General features: G+C 34.5%; 1 protein-coding gene across 2 annotated transcripts in view; it reads left to right on the top strand.

The window, feature by feature from the left end:
- The window catches only part of TTBK2 (tau tubulin kinase 2), a 71,646-nt gene extending 49,251 nt beyond the window's left edge, over positions 1-22,395 (top strand). For both annotated transcript variants that reach the window (XM_032228931.1, XM_032228939.1), the window contains exons 14-16: positions 3,819-4,070; positions 8,745-10,012; positions 15,274-22,395. In XM_032228931.1, the coding sequence (XP_032084822.1) occupies positions 3,819-4,070; positions 8,745-10,012; positions 15,274-15,742 (1,989 nt within the window). In that variant the 3' untranslated portion in view covers positions 15,743-22,395. The remainder of the gene's footprint in view (positions 1-3,818; positions 4,071-8,744; positions 10,013-15,273) is intronic.
- Positions 22,396-22,661: the final 266 nt, after the last annotated feature.

Below are 22,661 nucleotides of genomic sequence, written 5' to 3' on the forward strand. Positions count from 1 at the left end.
AAATGGCAGGGCATGAGATTCAAGCTGTTAACAGTTCTTTGAATAAAGGGGTAGTTTTCTCACTGTAAAAGATGTTGTGGTGTACTTCATCCTAAATAAGTCTTTGCTCAAGTCAACTGTTTTAAATTAATTTAGGTTTCTCCAATTTACCTTTTAGGAAAGGTTATATAGAAACAGGTGGTCTTAAAAATACAAAGAATCCTGGAAAAAAGCAAATTATTTGGATCCCTGGCAAACAGGTTTCAGCCATGGTATAGCATAGAAACTGCATTCTGTGATGCTTTACTATAATTGATAAAGTTAGTGTTTTAAAAATATGTATTAATGTAGTCAAATTGAGTAAATTATGTACTAAGAACAGGTTCTATGGAGGTGAACATGTAAAATAATTTATCATACAGCTTTATATCAAAGATAAATTATATGTTCTACCTGTTACAGTTTCTAAAACATATATTTCCTTTCCATACATAAAATAAAAATAAGAGTATATTATTTGTACTACATGGCTATTCCTCAGCTCTTTTAGAAAGTCTTCGTCAAAGCAATCTGCAACTATGGCATGAAAAAATCTATACAGTAAAAAGTATAACTTAAAAGTGAAAGCCACATAGTATAAACATTAAAATTTCATATTTAAACATTTCTTGTTTATACTGAAGCCCAGAAAAAGAACGACAATTGAATCAATTTTGCCTAGGAATTGTGGAGATTTTACTGCTGTTGTCAAGTCCAATGATACCTTGAATGAGAAAAATAAAATTTACTTACAAAGTAAACATTTACTTAGCCCCCCTACCCCCCTATTATCGTAAAGATAAAAGGAGGAGAAAGAAAGCACATTCAAATTTGCAAGACTATGTTATTATTATTATTCTAATAAAAGTAGATTTAAGTCTACATAGCATCTGTTTTTCAGTGTGTTCTACTTAATAAATCTGATATTAACCTTATAAGGCAGAATATGCTTCCTTTGTCTTTGTGTGAATTAGGGGGAGGTCTGTCTCAGGCATTTTGCAGATCACTTTTTGTCCTGGGCTCTAGCCTCATTCATTGATTGTTGCCTTGGTAACAGATGTTCTCTCTGTCCTTCAAGGCCATCTTCTTTACTCACAATATTACTGTTCTAAGTTCCCATGCCGTTTGAATTTCCTGACTATGATTCATTGTTCTATATGTACCTACAATTTTTTTTATCAACATATTTGAGCAAACTACACAATGTTTTGATTTTATAAAGACAGCTTAATTGTGTTGTAGGAGGCCATATCCAAGGATAAAGAGCTGGGCAAATCCATCTTTAGCGGTTACATTGAATCATACTATTGCAAATCACTTTAGGAGAGCCCACTTCTGGCTACTGCCTCAAAATATGTGTTACCTCTTCATTTCTGGCATGATTATCTGCCCTAGGCATCTTCTATCTTGAAATAGGCTTTGAAACCAACATTTCTAATTCTTGTGGTTAACCTAGATGTAGCAGTAGATTGGACTGTAGTTCCTACATCTGGTTGGGGAGAATCTGCCTTCTTCGTTTGTTCCACCTTTGCCTTTTATGGACATCATGGATGTCAAAATAATGATCACATACTTTCTTCAATTCAGAATATATATAGATAACCTAGATTGTCTTGTCCTTAGTGTGAATTTAAACAACCAAATTAATCATATAGGAACCAGTATTTTCATTTGTGGAGGATTTTACTGCTTTGTAAGTCCAATTTTCAATACACCTCATACTGTTTCAAATAGCCAAAACTTCTTGGATAAAGTTTTCCTCAGTGTTTATAACATCCATTAGGAGTCTTTTATCAAATTTAAGAAGGTGGTAGTTATGTTCTAGTCTAGCTTCTGTATCCAAATCCTGATAGTTTTGTTAAGCTTGGCTTAGCTTTCCTTGTCTGATTTCAATGCATTGCCAGTTTGACCCAGATCTCATTCCCCCCTCCTACCCCACCCCCCCAAAACCCCTCATTATGTGGAGATTACATCTACAAATCCTTAGTTGCAGTAGGTCAGGTCTTTGCCGGATTGGAAGCTTTAAATTCAAAAAGTTAATATGATGAAGTGAGACAGATTCCTCAGTTTTCCTAACTTTCCATGATACCATTCCATATTTCATGCTGTGTTTTGGAATTTTTATTGTGACTTAAGTGGAGGCTTTATTTTTGTCTGTGAAACTTTATCTTGTTATAACCTTCATAAACTGATTAAAGGAATTTTGGTTTTTTTCTCATCTGGCTGTGAAGCAGTTTGTGAAAGTTGTACAGTACTTTATCTTTTGTCTGTCTGACAATCAAAGCCCTTTAAGACCATAGCTACCAGATCTCTTCATTTACTCTCTCAGAAGACTGCATTCATCATTGTAATCATATCAGCCTGACATTCTAATGAACTCTATGCTTTTGTATTTAGTTGAATCTTACCTAATTTTCTATAAGGAGAAAGTGAGTCTATGGTCTCCATTTCCCCTCCTGCTGAAAGCAGTCTCCCCTTTTCACTTATGGTTAGAAGAGATCTTCCCTCTATTTTTTTTCTAATCCACTAAATTCCTTAGAAATAGTTATGTATATGCTTGATATTCAGATAGCTTCATTTCTTACTTCAGTATAAGAAGGATACACATTTATTTCTCTCTTGTAATAGGCAACATAAATGTTTTTTGCCAAATAAATCACATGAACAGACAAATTTGGACAGACAAATCCAGATTTGCTATTCCCTGAATCTGATGGCTTCATCAGTAGTAGGATCTCTCTTTAACATCAGTTGGGCAGTCACTTTATTACAGCTGTCTGATCTTAGTGGGAATTGTTTTCTTGCTAGGATAATTTGGCAGGGCAGTTTTATTCTCAGTTTCTTTATTGTTTACCAACCTCCTTGCATAGTAGCTTGCTACTGAGCTGTGTATGTAAATCACTGGTTATTTACCTATAACTGTCATTCTTAACATGGCCATCTGTGAATCCAAATGCCAACCATCCATCCTTCCAACCTGGTTCCAAGGACAGCATTTTTAGTATTAGCCTGTATTGTGGCTTCTTTGAAAAAGGTGACAATGGCAGGAATCCTAATTTCACGTGCTGAATTTAGTGAAGGGAAATGGGCTTCCTTCCCAAAGTTTAATGTTCCAGAATGCTCCATATAGGTTACTGTGCATGTGCAGAACCCATACACACAGATTCACAGATAACTACCTAAATAACTGCAATTATAGGTAAGTAACCAGGTCCTTTGTTCTATTATTCTGTAATAGTCATTATGCGTTTAGAGTAGAGCATGATATTTGCAAGCTGATAAAAAACGTTACTTGGAATGAACATTGGGTCGGATCCAGGTTTTATTTCCCTGAATAATGTTCCCTGAAGAGATTTCCAACACCACACAAAGAATATTATGGGGAAGTATAAGGGAATAATAAAGCAAGGGAAATTAGCAAACGTTGCTATATTGCCCAGGGAAGTGTTCTCCTTTTATAAATAGAATAAGTGTTTCCAATTGTGGAAGCAAGACCTGGATCCAATTCAGTACATTTCACTATTGGTTATCTTTGTCAGGGAGGGTTTACAAGACAATCAAATTTTTTAATAATTTCTTTTACTTTTAGCATTATTTTATTTTCTGAATTTTCTGCTTTATTAGTGGCCTATGAGAAAATAAGTCAGAGGAATAAAATAAGTGGTCTTTGTATGTTATGGCTTATTATTGGAAATATCAACTACTGGAAGACTAATGTATAAAACTAGATAAAGAATAATAAAATGGTCTTATTAAATATTTGAAACATTTTCTTTTTTTCTCCTGCCATATTTTCACAGCTCAGCTCATTTCACATGTCGCATTTCTCCATTCCACGAATTTCAAGCCCAAACATCTTCTGTACCCTGAACCCTATCTCCCACTTCATCACCCACATGGATCCTAAGAAAGTGACAAGCTTTCCAAGGAATCAATCAGCAGAGAGCCACTCTTCCTCTTCCTGGTCACCTTCCTGTAGGCAACTTCCTGTTATTCCCTCTGGAAACAAGTTTCCCCCTGTCATTCACATCTCAAAAGCACAACTCCAGCAGGTGAATGCATCTTCATTTTCATCAAAGCAACTACACTGTTGGTCATTTGAAAAGCTTTACAGTTCCAAATTACTATGCAGGGCTGAGATTTGGTTTATTTGTCTGAATAGGAAAACTGAAAGCTGGGAGATACAGCTTTTTTGAGAAAGAGTCATTTTAAAGAAGTAAACTGTTTTAAAATGGTAGCAAAATCTTCACAGAATAAATCAGAGTGAATCCACTGATCTTTTATGTAGAAGATAAAATTATTTTTCAGAAATTATGAATGTTTTTGTAGTTTAAAGTTTGAGGAATAGTTTCAATAAATAAGACTCAAAATTAAAGCTGTTAAAATTAAAACTGATATAGGTGATTGTTGCATATACAAAAAAAGAAAGGGCCTCATTTAATTGATTGAGAAGATAAACATTTGCATGTTTCTTTTCTTTTAACAACTAGAATTCTAAAATATATACTGTTCAAGACATCTGTTTAGTAATAGGAATCATTACTAGAGACTAGAGACTAAAACATATGAAGAACGGTTGCAGGAACTGGGTATGTCTAGTTTAATAGAAAGAAGGACTAGGGGAGACATGATAGCAGTGTTCCAATATCTCAGGGGTTGCCACAAAGAAGAGGGAGTCAAACTATTTTCCAAGGCACCTGAGGGTAGAACAAGAAGCAATGGGTGGAAACTAATCAAGGAGAGAAGCAACTTAGAACTGAGAAGAAATTTTCTGACAGTTAGAACAATTAATCAGTGGAACATCTTGCCTCCAGAAGTTGTGAATGCCCTAACACTGGAAGTCTTTAAGAAGATGTTGGCTAGCCATTTGTTTGAAACGGTATAGGGTTTCCTGCCTAGCCAGGACTAGGTTGGACTAGAAGACCTCCAAGGTCCCTTCCAACTCTGCTATTGTATTGTGTTGTATTACAGTGGTGGGTTGCCAATTTTGTTACTACTGGTGTGCGCTCCCGTCCACGGGTAACACTTTTGCGCATGCGCAGAAGCGTCCTGGTGGGTGGGCAAAGCCTCCCATCACCGCTACTATTGGTTCGGCCGATCCAGGCCGAACCGGCAGCAACCCACCTCTGAATCAGTAGTACTAAAACTGCCAAATGGAAAACTCCAATTAATCTTTAAGAACAAAATACTCAAGCTTTCTTTCTTTCAGTAGTTGTCTTATAATAGATGTTATCCATGTTATTTTAACATAAGAAAAATAACATATTATATTAGTAGAGCAACTACTTACAATGATTATTAATCATTAAAGCTTAACATTTAACATTTAATTTGACTCCATCCTACCATAAACATTACCATATCTAAAATTTATTTCTGCATGTAACTTTTTGCTTCTTATATAAAATACTATTTCTCTCAATATAAATTTTTGTTTCTAATTTAATATCATTGAGCAATGATAAAAAGATTTTAAAAATATTCCAAAGGTCAATTTTCTTTCACTGAACTATATAAGCCAGGTTATCTCTGAAGCAAGAAGTAATTTCTTGAACTAGATTTCGTACATTTTTGGCCCTTGCTTTTTTACCTTGTTTATGGTGAAAATGTAATTATTATTAAAAACTTAGTCTTAATAATTTAGGACTTAGCATTCTGATCCTGGGCATTAACTGCACAATCTTATATAATGGCCATGGGATCCAAAACCGAACAAGAAACAATATCTTAATTTTTCAGAATGATTATTTGCTTTTTAATTAAAGTAACTGTACTGCAATATGAAGACAAAAGCTAAAATATATATTTAATATTTGAAAAATTAGCAAAGAATTGAAACAGAAGAAAAAAACCTGGATGTGCCTAATTTGTGTAGTTATCAATTCTATATAAATAAATAAAATGGATGTTTTTAACTAATAAATGATGACTATATTTAAATACGTATATTGTAACCTCTCAGTTCTTTGGTGCTATGTTAATTTTTTAAAATCAAATCCATTTCTTATCTATTAAAAAAAATAGCCTTTGATATGCTTTGTGGTAGCTAACGTCATCTGAAATTTTGCAAAAATCACTAAATCTTATGAGAATTCTGAATGCAAGAATCTATTGGAATCCAATACTGGATGAAATCATCAGGTTTTCCAGATTCCTATCCATTATTATATTTTTTATTCTTTTCTTCTTCCAAGGCATTTTCTTCCCCTTGTTTCTTCTTATCCTATTTGTATCTGTTTAAATCGAGTATGGAGCATTTTTATTTTTATTTTTGAGGACAACATTCCTTTAGGAGCCCAAACTGCCAGTAAATGGAGCCAGAGCACAAATTAAATAGGGCCAATCCTTTTCTTTTTCTTTTCGTTGTTCCTTGATTTCATTGCTGAGCAACAATCTTGGAAAACCTCTTGATGTTTGTAAAATATTTATTGTGAATATTTTTCTTTACACATTTTTCATAACTTCCTCCTATTTTATCACATCAAGGAAATAGATAGTTTTTATTTATCCAAGACTAATTGACTTATCTTGCAATCCATAAAACAAGACATATCTCAATTTGTTATTTAAGGGAATCTCTTTTTCTCTCACTTTTTCTCAAGTATTTAACTTTCAAATTTGTACATGACCATTGAAAAAGCACTTAAAGCATTCAATGTTCTGGTGTTTATCATCATTGAATTGTTCTTATACTTCATGGTCTTGTCTAAATTTGTCATTTTATCCCTTCCTAGATAATCTCTTTATTTCTCAAAAACACTATTTTTTATCTATTTTTGATCCCGAGGGAAAAAATATATCCATCTTGGATTTTTCTTTTTATTCTTACTTTCATAACAAGCTTTTAAAAAACTTTTGGATAATAAAGTGATATTGTTGGTATATATTAGATTTTTAATGTATCAGGCCACAATTTTCATTCCAGCTGGGATTTCCTCCAATTCTGCCATTCATACATTTATTGTGCACATTATGAACAGTATGCATCATCTGATTCACTTACTTTTTCTGAGCTGTTCTGTTTCTCCAAATTCAGCTCTTAATAATTGTTAAGATGCTTCAAAAAATCATCAAATGTTTTGGCTCACTATTTAACTGTTTTATGATCCATATTCTGGCATAACTCATGTAGTTGTTTTAGAAGTTCTTTAAGAAAACTTTCCTTGTCTTAGATATGAAAGCTGAGTCTTGGTTTCGTAATTTGCACATTCTTTTGAATTTACTATTTTTGGTGTTGAGATGCACACCAGTCTCTTCCAGTTTTCAGGACATGGTGGTTTTTTTGTATTGTTAACATTGAACAGCTAGTATTCTGGTTTACCTTTCTTCTAACAGCTTTAAATAGTTCAATCAATCTGTTCTTTTTTATTTGGCAACTGGTCTGTTCCTGTATTAGCTCAATTTCTTGTAAAGTTGATTCTTAAGTATGTTCTCTTTCTGAAAATGTTTCTGACATTCCGTAATCCGTTTTATAAAAGTTTTCAATATAGTAGTCCCATCTTATTTTACCCTCATTTACCATTGTTATATCTCTTCTGGGATTACTTTCAGATATTTTACTTTAGTTGTATACTTTCTTATGAATTCCCCTTAAATAGGCACCTTTTATTATTATTATTTGTTAACAGCTTAAATTACCTTTTCCTTTATGGTTTAACAGTGGAATTTTGCATACAGTTGTCATATATCTTTCATGCAAAGGAATATTTTGTGTTCAAAGAACAGGGACAAACCTGTCAGAAGGAGAGGACTTTTACAGTTGAAGGCACTGATAAAGGTCAGTGAAGTAAGTAGAGGGAAAGGCTGTGCAGAAAGATAAATCAAAAGCAAATTGGGACAGTGATTATAGAAACAGATTCAGTAATAATCTGAAGCAGATGCGAGAAGTGTAGAGGATGTAACAGACTATTTTTGCTCTGATGCAAAATAGTTTGATGAATGTTGTAGACAAAAGGCAAACATTTAAAGCACAATAAACAAACAATAAATGATCTATGAATCAATCAGATTTTCTGCTGTATATAGTAATTGTTCGTTATTAAGTATATTCTTTTAACATTTCTTGTTGGAAATAACTACAAAATAGTTCATAAGATTATTCAGCCAGAAAATGATGACAATGATGTCAAGACAATGATGTCAAAAGACTTGACACCATTGATGCTTATGGAATTTAAAGGTCATGTTTCCAATGATTCTCACTAAGCACCACCAATGTATATATTTCTTATAGACTGAAACTACAATCTGATATATCTTTACACCAAAGTAAAGTTGAGTTTTCAGTAAAGAGGTATAAGATTAGACTACTTAGGCCTGTCTCCTTATAGCACTTTAAAACTTTAACAAGAAAAAGAAATAAAGTAAAATAGAAGACTGCAAATACATTTTTACATTGTATTATTTAGAAATGAAAGTATATCAGTTAAATTAAAAGCATGTAAAAAGGACTAACAAGAGCAAATAGAATAATGTGGATAAAGACAGATAGATTTAGAGAGCGAGAGTAATAAGATAAGTCATTTTGATAAGAATAATTTGAGTAAAACAATCATCCTATTGTTAAGTGATCCCAAATTGGACTAAACACTTTTCTTATTTTTCATTGTATTCAAGATATAATGAAAAAGAAATTAACTACTGTTTTGAATTTGTTTTGATAATATATGGTGATGTCAAAAAACAAATTAAATAATTTATTCATTATTTAAATATTTTCTTTACAGGTTACAATCCCTAGACCATCAATGGCATCCACACAGTCTACTTCTGAGAGTTTTCATTATGGACAGCATCTAGAGAAGAAAGATCGGGATCCTCGGGCTTTGGAATATACAATTGAACTTTCCTCCCCTAAGGAGAATGTTGCTGCCTTGGTTGAGGCAAATGGTGCATTGCCTTTTAGCAGCAGTAGAACAGATTTAGTTCTCAAATTAGATTGCAACCAAGGGGCACTTGATAAAGATATTGATGAAGGCATTGAAAATCAGAACAATAGCCAAACAAATTTACTTGAACAATACATGAAGAAACAAGAAGGAAGAGAAAATGTGAATCTTGTTGAAGGAATAGAAGACAAAGAGCCTTTCATTGCTTGTGAAGATGCTGTTGAAATACAAATTAAGGAACCCTGCTTAACTGCTTCAAGAAGCACAGAATCTGTTTTGGATGGACCTCAGGTTATTACAGACCCAGAAGAACAAAGACCTTTGGCCAGCTGCTCCTTACTAAATCAAGGTACAAAACAGGAATTACAGAAACAGTCAGCTGCTGAAACATCAGACGTTTCTCTGTCAAGAAGCACTGACCTATTTGCTTACAAACAGGAAAGTCAAGAAATACAAGTACATGAAAATGGCTTCCACGATGAGGATATTGATCATGCTAAGGAATTGCAATGCCAGCAAGTGAAACTTGCCACAATTTTGCATGAAAAGGAAAAAGAAGAGCAAAGTATTCAAAGAAACGGAGAGCTATTCTATTCTATGTCAGAGAATGAAACTTCTAGTCAGTCCAAAAAAGAATTAGTTAGATCACCATTTGTAGCTAGGCACAGTCGCATACCAGTTTTAGCACAAGAGGTAGATTCCTCATCAGAATCTTCTCCTGTTTCAGCAAAGGAGAAGCTACTTCTAAAAAAGGCCCACCAAACAGACTTAGTTAGACTATTGGTAGAAAAGAGACAGCTCAGATCTTTCCTGGGTGACCTTTCAAGTGCCTCCGACAAGTCACTGACGGAAACAGCAGAAGCAGGTCCCATACCATTGTCAGAAGATGTATTGACCTCCTTTTCCAAATTAACATTGGACACTCATTTGCGAAATCAAGTACAAGAGAGCTTTTTGTCATCAAATAATCCTCAACCCAGAAAGAGCAAAATACCAAGGCCTGTATCTTGGACTACTACAGATAATATTAGCAGTTCAAATTCAGCTCAGTTTTTTCCTCGGCCACCCCCAGGAAGGCCACCAACAAGGCCTGGAGTAGAAGTTAGGTAAGTGCAAACATCTAAGCGATATGAAGTATACATCTGTATAATGGTTCCACCACAAAACCGCGGACGACAAAATCGCGCTCGACGAAAGCGCGCATTTGACGTCATCACAGCGCGACAAAAACATCGCGCTGTGATCGATAAATGTAAAAATAAAGCGAAAACCTTACCCTAACCCCCCCAACCTAACCCTAAACCTAACCCTAACCCTAACCCTTAACCTAACTGCTTTAATTTTATTTTTATTTCAATTTTTAATTTTTTTCGTCGCGCTGTGATGATGTCAAATGCGCGCTTTCGTCGAGCGCGATTTTGTCGTCCGCGGTTTTGACGGGTCACGCTGTATAATATAACACTTACAAGTTGCACAGTCTTTGTTGCTTTAATTATTTGGGAGGAAGCACATGGAAATAATTTTTTCCTCATTTAAAACTGAGGAAAGGTTTTTATGAATTAACATTTGTAATCTGTGCCTGAAATGGGTATGAGGTACTAAATTTCTAAACGTTTTGGTCTTGAGATTTGAGTTATAGAATTCTAAGGGGATGATAAGAATTGTTTATTGTTATGTGGAGAAGTTGAATATAAAAACACTTTTATTTTTATAATAAACCCTCTGTATTGAAATCTGTAGTGTATGTCAGTAATATCAATGTCTATTCAATTATATTTTAAAAGCTGTACCTAATAGTCAGAAAATTTAACCTATAGCTTCACTATAACATATTTTGATAATGTTGTTAGTATATACATTATGTTTTCTATTTGCTGTAATGCAAACATCAAACATAACAAAATGTGGTTTTATTTAAAATAAGTGAAAGTAGCTTAGTTAGAAGAAAATAGAAATAAAATACACTATGGTTATATTATATAATACAGTCAGTAAGTTATGATTTTATTGTTGTGATGATAACACAGTAGAACTTTATTTAATTTATCACATTTACTTGCTTGCCCATCTCATAAGAGCCTGATTTGGGGCAGCACACAATAATAAAAAGATTTAACAGATTTAAAATGAAATAAAATATAAAAATAATATAAATAAAAAGAAATGCAACTTGCGTAAAAATGTGCCACATGCAAAAAATGAAGCTGAACTAAACTAGTGCTACAGTTTGGAATTTAGAAGTGTATTTTTGAGCTCAAAAGAGAACATAGCACCTGGATGACTTTTGGAGAGTTTACGATGTGGTTTGTGTGTCCATTCTGGCCCTCTTAGCCGCTTTTGATACCATCAAACAGTTCTAGAGTCTGGGAGTGGGGCACACTCAATTGCAGTGGTTCTCTTTCTTTCTCCGTGGTTGCTACCAGTCAATGATAGTAGGGGAAGACAGGTTCTAGCCCTAGAACCTTATTATTTGGGATGCCTCAGGTCTCAAGTCTCTCCTCCTTCCTATTTATCATCTATGTGAAACTCTTGGGAGAGATCAGTATGCTGATGATACCCAATTATAATGATACCCAATTATACATCAGTATGCTGATGATACCCAATTATACATTTCTACCCCATGCTGGGGAAATGATGCTGTTCAGATGCTGGCTCAGCCCCTGGAACTGTAAAGACCTATATGAGGAAAAAATAGGCCTGAATGAATCCTAGCAAAAGGAACTGTTTGTGGGCTTTTGACCCTCCGGCATCTGTAGAATTGACATTTCTGACTCTTGATGGGATAATATTCCCCTGCACAGATTTGATCTGCAATTTGGGATTCTCTTGGACTCATGGTTCTTGCTGGAGGAGCAGGTGACAGCTGTGGCCATGAAGTCCTTTAGACAAATCTACCTTTGCACCAATTGCACCCATTCTGGGACTGGGAGATCTTGCTCACAATCACTGATGTCTTAAGCACCTCCTGTTTGAATTGCTGCAGTGTGATCTACATGGGGCTTTCCTTGAAAATTATACGGAAACTGCAATTGGTCCAGAATGCAGTGGCATGCACAGTTTTGGGTGTCCTGTGGTTTATTTCAGCAATAGTACTGCTGCATGAACTGCACTGGCTTCCAGTTGCTTTCTGGATTCAATTCAAAGTGCTGGTTATTTTATTACTTTTTATTTTATTTATCAAATTTATATGCTGCCCATCTCCTGGATAAGGTGACTCTTGATGACTGTCATCTTTAAAGACATACATAGCACAAGGCCTGGTTACTTGGAGGACAGTTTATCCCTGAGCTTATCTGTTTATCTTACTAGTTTAGATAGTTTGAATGTGCTCCATATTCCATCTCTTAAATATTTTCAATGGCCACCTCAGTGTTTGCCACAATGCCATCAGAGATCAGAGAGCCCTCCGCCCTTTAAGCTTTCCAGAAGGCTGTGAAGATGTTTAGGTTTTTTATTGGTTTTGTATGCCGCCCACTCCCGAAGGACTCCAGGCGGCTTACAATAAAAAAGGGAAGGGGGATAAATAAGACAATACAAAATGTAAAATACCACAACATTCACAATTAAAGTGGGGCTGGATACTTCAACAGCCCCAGGCCTGCCGGAACAGCCAAGACTTAGTAGCATTACGAAAGGCCGGGAGGGTAGTAAGGGTCCGGATCTCAGCGGGGAGGTCGTTCCAGAGGGCTGGAGCTGCAACAGAGAGGGCCCTCCCCCATATGTATGGTTCTTTCCTTGACCATTGGGCTCGGATGGGAGATTTAACTATGAGGATGTTTGATCTGGGATATGGGGGAAAGGGTGTGTTTTTAAGTATGTTTTATGGAATGTTATGAGCTGCCTAAAATCATCATATGAGATAGGTGGCTATATAAGTGTTGTGAATAACATAAACTAAATAACAAAAGTAGCCACCTGATTGCTAATAAGTAGAATTGCATGTGGGAAAGGATCATTCAGTTCTTTTGCCTCCAACTCCTTAGGTACATTATAAGTGTTTTCTTCCTAATCTCATTATAGAATTATGTCTTCCACTTGACCAGCACCGTAGGAACAAAGGTGCTTTTTCATTGACTGTTTTGCACAAGCGCTATTTAAGATATGCTACAGGCATAATCTGTAAGTAGTAGAATGTAAAAGCCTTCTGTAGTGGAAGACTGGGAATATTAACCAGATAGTCCTCTTTAAGGAACCATACTAAAATCATGTGATCATCTCTGTGCTTACAATTTTACACAAGACAATGAGTACTAGCTGACTGTAATGGTAAATACATGGCTGAGAGAGAGACACCCACTGCAAAAGTCATAAATGCAGGCATTGGTCACAAAGTTACTTCATAATCTTCAGGTTGCTCTCTGAAGCAGTCACTAAGTGAGAACTACCTATACTAAGAAAGGCTTCTATGTTTTTTATAAATGGTGGACAATGAAAATCTGAATGGACTATTACTACAGTACCATGTGTACTGGTATCCTTTTCAGAGAGTCAACTTCTAAATTTTCTCTGCTTGAGTAATTCATTTCTGTAACAAGTGGCAGAAAAATTATAGTATGTGAGACAAAAGTTTGGTCCATTGATTCCCACCCATATAATGCAAATAACAGGATTTAAATATGCAGGATTGTTGAAAGCTTTATAATTTCTCACAGTACCTTGACAATGCAAGATGGAGTCTTAACAGAGATTGAGGGTAGACCTACTTTCATCCTTAGACTGGAAACAGAATACCTAGGGGGAAGACATTGTTTTGGACTATTTTCAACTGAGGCAATAGCCTTCATATTCCCCATTCCATGTAATATCTGAGCTTTGTCCTGAAATATTTCAGATGTGGTTACAAGTTGCCTTCCTTTTAATTAAAAAAAAGCTTCAGGATAAGTCTTATTGTACATCAGGCAGTTAACAGAACAATAAATATATCATATGTCCTCCACTTGCAGAAGGAGGTGCTAGATATTTGAAGGAAGAACATTGCTATATTTGTGGATGTTAATTGACTGTGTTTTTTCCATGTTACTTGTGCCAAAGTTCATTGCCTCAGTTTTATTCTTTCTCAATATTCAGGCAATGACCAGCAGTCTTTTAAAGACAATTTTGGTGCAAGAGATAAGAGTCATGTCATCAGTATATATTAGAATTGAGATTTTGCATCTATTTCTATGAGCGAGAAAAAAAGCTCTGTGATTCCATAAACATTATAATATCATTAATGTAAAAAATAAATAGGAAGGGAATGAGTGGACAGTCTTGTTTAACAGCTTTCTCTATAGGTATATCATATAGGTATATAATACAGACTGAGGTTGCATGTTAGATGAAAGTTTTATATAGATAAAAAGTTAGATATAGGAAATCAGTTATACTAAAATTTGCAAATATAAGCAAATAAGAAAACAGTTAAAATATGTCAAAAATAAACCACAAAGCTCCAGTTAACACAATCTTAAAAAGTATAGATTGTTAAACTTTAAAAATCAGTTTTGAATAATGATGTTGTTTTTTGTGTTCAAATAATATTTGAGAAAGTGCTTCTTGGATTTCAACAAGAAAATCATAACATATTGGTGGTGTCCTTATTGTACTAACAATATTTGTTCCTTTTTCCTACCCATCAAATTAACAGAGCTTATATAGATTCATATATGGGATGACTTATAAAGATTTCTTTCCTGTTAATTTATTAGTTTTTAATGTTTCCCAACTTTAAGAAGATTCTAGGTAATATAAAAATAAGCAACAGGACCACCTGAACAAGATTGTATCAATAACATTTTAAAAAAAAACATTGGACTCAAGAAACAGCATAACCAGGAACAGAATTAGGTTTTAAGAGACTTCTGGAATACTTGAAGAGTGGGAGCCTTATGTATCTCTAACAGGGATGCTGTTTCCACAGAGCATGAACCAACAGAGAAGGAATGCTTCATTGTTCCCACAAGATGACAGCATTAACTAAAGGGACTTGGAGCATATTCATTCTGCCCAAGTATATTAGACCAGCAGAAACAGCTGAAAACTGGAAAGGCTTTACAGATGATGACCAAAACTTTGAATTTCATCCGGAAGCTAACTAGTAGCCAGTGCAGTCAAAAAGCAGCAATGACACATGGACATAACAAGGATCTCTATTACTCCTTGTGCACTGTATTTTAGATCAGCTGTAGCTTCTGAATTGTCTTCAAGGCAGCCCTATGTAAAGAGAATTGCAGTAATTTAGTTGTGAGATGACTGTTAATGTAATATAAACATTTTAAAGCCTAACTTAAGTTGAACATAGACATGCATAAAATATATGTAATATGACAAATCCTGCATTAAAGAACAGAATGCAGAAATGACAAATTTCTTCTTTCTTTTCAAGGTTGCGGAGGTACAAAGTGCTAGGAAGTAGCAGTTCTGATTCAGACCTGATCTCCCGCCTGGCTCAGATCCTTCAGAATGGATCTCAAAAACCACGAAGCCCTTCACAATCTAAGAGTCCAGGATCTCCACATAGCCCCAAGACTCCACCCAAAAGCCCAGTCATTCCCAGACGCAGTCCCAGTGCCTCCCCTAGGAGCTCTTCTCTGCCCCGTACTGCCAGTTCTTCACCATCTCGGGGTGGAAGGCCACACCATGAGCAGAGAAGTTCATCCCCACATCTTGGAAGGAGTAAATCGCCTCCTAGTCTTTCAGGCTCTTCATCTTCCAGGAGATCCTGTCAACAAGAGCACTGCTACAACAAATCTAGCAAAAATGGTCTGAAAGGATCTAGTAGCTCTTGCCATCACTCTTCTAGCATTAAACCTCCCACTGGGAAGAACAAATCAGCCAATAAACTTAGCAGATAGGAACTGAATCTTGTCAGGTGTCAACCCCCCTCTCCATTCAATTTAATGCATGTTTTGTCTGTGTACTATGTATTTAAAAGAAGGGACCGTCTTCAAAGATGAGCATTTATTCTGACTTTTGGAGAAAAACAACTTTTAAGATGAATTATTTATATGGCTCACTTTGTATAGGAGTGGCCAGGCATTGCCCAGGAAAGGGCAGCAAGCAGATCAGGGAAGCTGGAGAGTGGAGATGGAGCAGCCAGAAAGTCCATCTGGAATCATATTGTTTGGGAGATTAGTGTTTTAATATGATTTTTCTTTCCTTTTTATTTATTAAAACAATAAGCTGACTCTAACTTTTCATCAAGGAAAATTATAAAACCTGAAAGAAATGTACTGGGACACTACTATGCTTAAGGTTTAATCAGCTGCTATGTTTTAAAGATTTTAAAAAGCACATTATTTGGCACAGCAAAATTCTACAGTCTTCTGTGTAATATTGGCCTTTTTCAGAAACAATTTCACTTTGTCCATTGCCCACATTCCTTCTTGATTGATAATTATCTCATCAAAAGAAAAAAAGCATTTATATAATTGCACAGGATTACAACACTGTATTTTAAGAGCTTGAGGTAACAATGTGTACTTATATTTACAGATCCCAAAGCTTCTATTATCTGTTTGGGTTCTGATCCGTTTGATTACTTAACTGTTTATTAATTTCTAGGGCCAGTTCCAGTTATAAAATAAAAGTCATAATCTTAAATTATGGTAGAAATACAAAGGGTTTGGGATCATGTAACATCTTTATAGTTACATTAGAATGCAATCACTTCTCAGGGCATCACTGAGAGAGCCAGTGTAAAACTTAACTAGAATCTTTTATCTTTTATGAAATACTTCATTCACTTAACTTTACTATAATGTTCATCTCCAGTGTTATCAAACTGAAGAAGAGGTGAAATGTTTACAGATTTAAACTTGAAACTTCATCCTTAATCTAAAAGAAGATTGAAGCTTTAAACTTCTTTATAAAAGTGACTGAAGTATGCTAGAGAAAATTAGCAGATCCTTTATTTTCTCTAGGAGGTAATACTTGCTAGGATATGGTTACAGGACTGTGTTTGAAATGTTAAAGTCTCTAATCCTATATTGTATAGAAAAAAGTAGAACATGCATTTCCCAATATCTACAGAGCCAATACCTGACCAATAGTGCTATATCTATTAAAGGGGATTGCAGCATGCTCATGATTTTGCCATAGTGTAGATGTACATGTTAGATTCCCTCCCACTTCCTCCAAAAATGTGCTTGATTTGAAATATGGAAAAGGGGGCACTAAAACTTGTGTTTAAAGATAGTCTTCCATTTCCCCAAAATATTACTTACTGAATAAGATTGGCAATTTCTAGTTTTCCCAAACATAGTTGTGATTGATTTCGATTGCCAGATTCAGAAATCAGTGATGGAATGGAATACAATGCAGAATGTAAAGTAAGTATGACTAGTTCTTTAAATGGAGATCTGGATTAGAAGAAGCTAAACATAAGAAACTTTGGAAATTACTGATCTGCTTGTTGTTGTCATCATATGCCTTAGCCAATACAAATTCTTTTTAATTTAATGTTATTTTATTTGCTGCCAAAATTGTAACTCTGGATAAAAAAGGGAACATTTTTTCTGTGAGCTAACACATTTCTAATGCTGCATTGAAGCTGCACTGAATTCTCTTGTTCTGTCAGAATGTGTTGGAAATTTTTTACTCTTAAATATGTATTTTTCCCCATAAGTAATGTAGCACAGCGTGGAATCGTAGCCTCATTCAGGTTTCAAGCACTACAGAGGGAATGCACTAACTGGAGCATATTTGCTATACTTTGAGAAACTGAATGATTTAAAAGATCTGTTGTATTATATTGTATAATAGGTGCTATACCAATAATTGCATGTTCTTAGAGTAAGTTATATATTATAAATATTTATAAATATATACATACATACACATATATGCTTCTATATACTTTCCTGATTTTCCCATTACATTTGTAAAATTATGGACCACAGATCATGCTGTATTCTTTCAGTTACGTGCCTGAATTATATGCCCTTGGCCTTGCTATTCCTGTTTGCTGGCATGCACAAAGCTGAATATTTTTCATGCTCAGTTCAGAACAGAAAGAGTACTCAAAACGGAGTTGCTCAGCAATTCAGTGTTTCGTATCAGCATTGACAGTTCACTTTTACAATTCTGAATAAAATGGAAGGACTTTGAGAAACTATGTGTTTAATTAACCAAGGTCAGTGTAGGGTCTTGATTTTGTCTTTTCATCCTCTTTCTGTATTTTTCTAATCCCTTATGAGAACTTTTTCTGTTAAAGTGTGTGTCATGATACTGTTGGTGATAAATAGATATGTGTTATATAAAAAAGTCAAGAATTTCTCTTCCTCTTGCCTTGCCAGCTTTTACCCCTGTTCTCTACTTGTTGCAACAGTGCAGGGACACTCTCTTTAGGATACTGACAGTAAAAAAGGTCAGTTTTTTTAAAAACATCAGCTCTATAGAGATACATTCAGCAAGCACGTTATTTCAATAACTTAGGTGCTTGAAATATTCTACATGTTCAGCTCTTTTCCAATAAGTGCTTCCAGGGAATGTATTGTGAAGCTGTATAATTTGAGTTAATATAAGAAACAACAAAGCTATATGATTTCTTTATTATAATTCCTTTTTGGGGATTGATATCAATTCATCTGGTTTCTCAAATCCAACTTTAAAAAGCCTTCCTTTACATATAACCATTTTTAAATTATTTGCATAATCTGCAAGGTATATATATATATATTTTACATTACATCTAAGGAATAATATTTCTAGAAATCCCTGGAGTAACTTCTTCATAAATATGTCCAGAGCATCAGTATTGTAAGAACAGTTTCCCTTGCATGTATGGAGATGCATATCCCAAAGATTTATTTTCATGCTTTGCTGTCAGGGACAAAACAATATCTACTCTATGCATTAACAAAAAGAATGTTGTAGAAATACTATACATTTCTCTTACAAATGGTATATGTATCCCAATATTACCGTAATGTTCAGATTCTTTTATGTTAAAATCATTTGTATTTCTTTCCATGTTGTAGAAATGCAAGGAGGCATGTTCCAGACTAAATGGTCATTGTGGAAAGCACAGGTTAATGTCAATGTGTTTTTAATGTATTGAGTGGATTCACTTTTTAGGTTGTCATTCTGCCAAAACATAACCTAATAGTTATTAGAAAACCAATGGTTTACTAACAAAGCTTTAAATTATTGTAATAGACTGCTATCATCATTCTCATCTTTCTGTAGTAATCAATGATTTTGTTACTAATGTGCATTGTTCTTTCCGCAACATTTACTGCTTCAGGAAGCAAACCAAAAAAGTATTGTGAGTTAATCTTGATTACAATACCTTTAGTTAATAAAATAATTGTGCTCGTAACTTTGAGAAAGAATGTATTAATCTAGTTTGTCTCGAATAGTAAGTTTCAAGATTAATGTTAAAGACAAGACATTTAATATGCATGGTTTAATCTGAATAAGCAAGTCCTGCCCTCCACAGCTTGAGCCAGAATAAGAAATGTTATTTTTTATTCGTTCTTTAGACTTCATAGAACATTTGGCCAATTGAACTCAAGTGAGAGCACCATCTACTTTCATTCAGACCTGCTCTGTTGTATGAATGATCAGATGTTGATATACGGGCTCTGGCACTGTTACTGCTGTGCTGAAAAGTTACTGCTTTAGGGATTGACATTATCCTGGGGTTTTATCAAGAATTAAAAAAAATCCTGCAAGACTGTTGAGGGTTGGTTGGGGGTGGTGGCGGCATAATTTTTTAGAATTAAAGGTACATTGTAGGCACATTAATCCTTACATCATATTTTTGTCTACAGTGTAATTATACTGCATGGAATCAAAAGCAGCTGAAATTTACCATCTGTAATGTCTTTGTAGCCAAATGCATACTCTTAGAACAGATACATTTACCTTTGCATCAGAGATAATTTGTCCATTTATATTGTATTTGTATCAAAAACATGGAGCTCCAAGTGTAGTCTTCTTTGCTTAGGTTTCTTAAAAGTCAAGAAAATGCTTTGACATTTTGTTCTTGATAATGTTCAGAAGTTATATTTGGCTGGTCATCTTTTTCTTCAAGTAGGACTGCTCTAATCGGAGCTATAGGTCTTTGCTCTTAGAGTTTGGATAGATGTAGTTCTCTAATAGCTCAGTTGCTTCCTGCAATAAATATAAACAATATAAACAATGCCAGTTGTCTAATCTGTAATAGTAATCCGTGTATATAAAAGCAGTTTCCAGAAGACAAAGGACAATAATTTTAATATATGGATACTGAATGATATAGAATATATACTTTTTAAGACCCTTAAAAGTGTGAAAGAGTGCCTGCATTTTTCAAAATCTATCCATCATCTTAAGATATTGTTTTCACATTATCTGTTTCTACTGAATATCTTAATGTGGAAAATAAGGACAACTGGTTTATATCTTAGAGAGAAAAATCTTTTTACATACGATTTAGAATGGAAAATTTAGATGGTTAGTCTTAGCTGGTATGTTGTCAACTATGCTCTACTAGCTATGCTATCTTCTCTAGTTATGATCATTTAATGTTTGACATTAAGGTTAATCCAGTCTTCTGTTTAGGTAGCATTGATGTTCTAGTACCAGTCTTGCTTAGAGAATGGATCCTCTAACCATCCTGTCTTAAGAGGTTTTTTAAGTTTCAAGAGCACCTTTTAATTCAGCCATAAGAGAATCCAACATGATGTCCGTTCCCTGCTATCTTTTCTTTTACCGTACCATAAATTTTGCTGCTGTGGTGTAGAGGGGTCATTCCTACATTAGGCAAGTCATGAGGAAAACATGCAGATTCTGCGAACTGCATTAACACCTCAGAGGCAACTTGGATGAATGAGATCCCATGTCTATAATATATTGTCTGCTTTGTTTATGAGTCATGACTAATAATAGCTAATAGATACTTCCCTGAATTGATTGTGTACCCCACTAGATAATCTGACTGCACAATCTCTTCTGTTAATGCATATTAAATATAAAGCAAAACACTAGATTTCATGCTTATAGTTCTTGTTTGTATAATCTTTTTGCTTTGCCAATTTTTTTTTTAAGAAAACAGGTTAAGGAGATAGGTGGGCTCAGTCCAATGTATGGAGACATTTGTTAGTCTGCATGCATTTTAACAACCAGTTGACTAACAATGTTCATATGAACAGAAATACACATGTAATGCTGCTTTTTCTACAATTTTTGTGTTCTATTTCAGATACTCATTTGTATAATTATAATGCAATAGGCTGTATGTTGAGAGAAAGAAACAATAAGAACTACTATCTGGTCTTGTTTTTTTAAAATTTAGCGATATTTTCATTACTCTAGTACTATTAATTGGTTTCTATCATTGTTTTAATAACACTAATAATGGCAAACCCTTAAAACTAGAAAAACAATAATAATGGCAAACTCTTAAAACTAGAAAATATTTGAGTTTAACTTCTGTGGTTGTTTAGATAAGCAAGTTGTTTTTATGAACAGGTTCAGCTTGCTTATAGACAGTTCAAAGAAAAGTATTCCTTTTCTACTGCAATAATTTATCCCAAAGACATTTTAAATGTAGAAAACACTATGATGGGATACAGAGAGAATCTAAGTTATGATATACTCCTTTATATCTCAAATTTTCACACAATTCTCTGTGCTCAGATTACAGTTCAAAATACTTGTTTTTGCTAGTAAAAAGAGCTCATCATCACACTTTATGGGAGTGATCATTTGAAAAGAAATTTCTTCAAAATTTATCAAAGTATGTGAATTTTTAAATTTACTTCTTAGATAGTAAACAGGAACTTTGCGTTGATATTTTTTGTCTTTTGTTCATCTTAAATTTCAGCTTTTTGCCTTAATTTTCCACTGGGAATATTGGGTTAGGTCGAGACTATAATTTGCCAGCAGGACTATCCCAGAATTGACTAATGCAGGACACTCTTTCTGTTGGAAAACTGGGGAAAGCAAAAGAAGATTGAGGGTCAGATAGAATATTACTGGAAGAGAAGAATTAGTGAAGATTCTCCCCTCCCTATTTATTCTTCAGAGAGGAGAAACAAAACAAGGAGAATAATAGCAATAGCCTCATCCCACTAAATTGTGGTTTCTCAGCTTGGCATAAATTAGCACAAAAGTTCCTAAATTATTTCCTTTTAAAATAATTGAAAGAATGAATTAAGGAAAGTCAATTTGATAAAAAAAAAAAATTCTTAAAGCCTGGAAGACAGACTGTATAGTGCTAAAACAAGTATCTCTCCCCTGTATATAGTTGCTGCTGCTAGGTAGAAATAATTTTCAGGGGCAAAGAATATGGAGCGACCTTTTCCATCCTGGAGCAGAACAGGGAACACATAAATGGTCCATTGTGTATTGATCTTTGCTGAATTGTGTCTGTTTTGTGTGCTCATATTCAAGTATTTCATTTCACTTTGGCATAAAGTGGGAGCCACTGAGCCCTTCCCATTTTTCTCTCCTTTGCAAAGTAACAGCTTAGGTCTCAGATCTGAAGTGTTTCAGCTATTTGGACCAGTACAAAGGAGAATAATATTAATGCTGTGTTAACAGGTAAAAATTTGCTTTAAAAAGGATGTGTTACACAGCTCCTCGGATTCTCTAGACAGGTTTTCTTAACCTCCGGTTGCATGTTGTTCCTCAGTGATCAGAAAGTGAATATCTAAATCTTTCCCTTTATTAGTGAATTATTCATGGCCTGTTATGTTTTATGTTTTTCCTTCTTTATTGCAAATAAATAAAAATCCAAATAAATTAAAATTAAATTTCAAAGCCAGGGGTGACCATATTAATTTG

The sequence above is a fragment of the Thamnophis elegans genome, chromosome 1, assembly GCF_009769535.1.
Source record: "Thamnophis elegans isolate rThaEle1 chromosome 1, rThaEle1.pri, whole genome shotgun sequence".
In the NCBI taxonomy this organism is placed as follows: domain Eukaryota; kingdom Metazoa; phylum Chordata; class Lepidosauria; order Squamata; family Colubridae; genus Thamnophis; species Thamnophis elegans.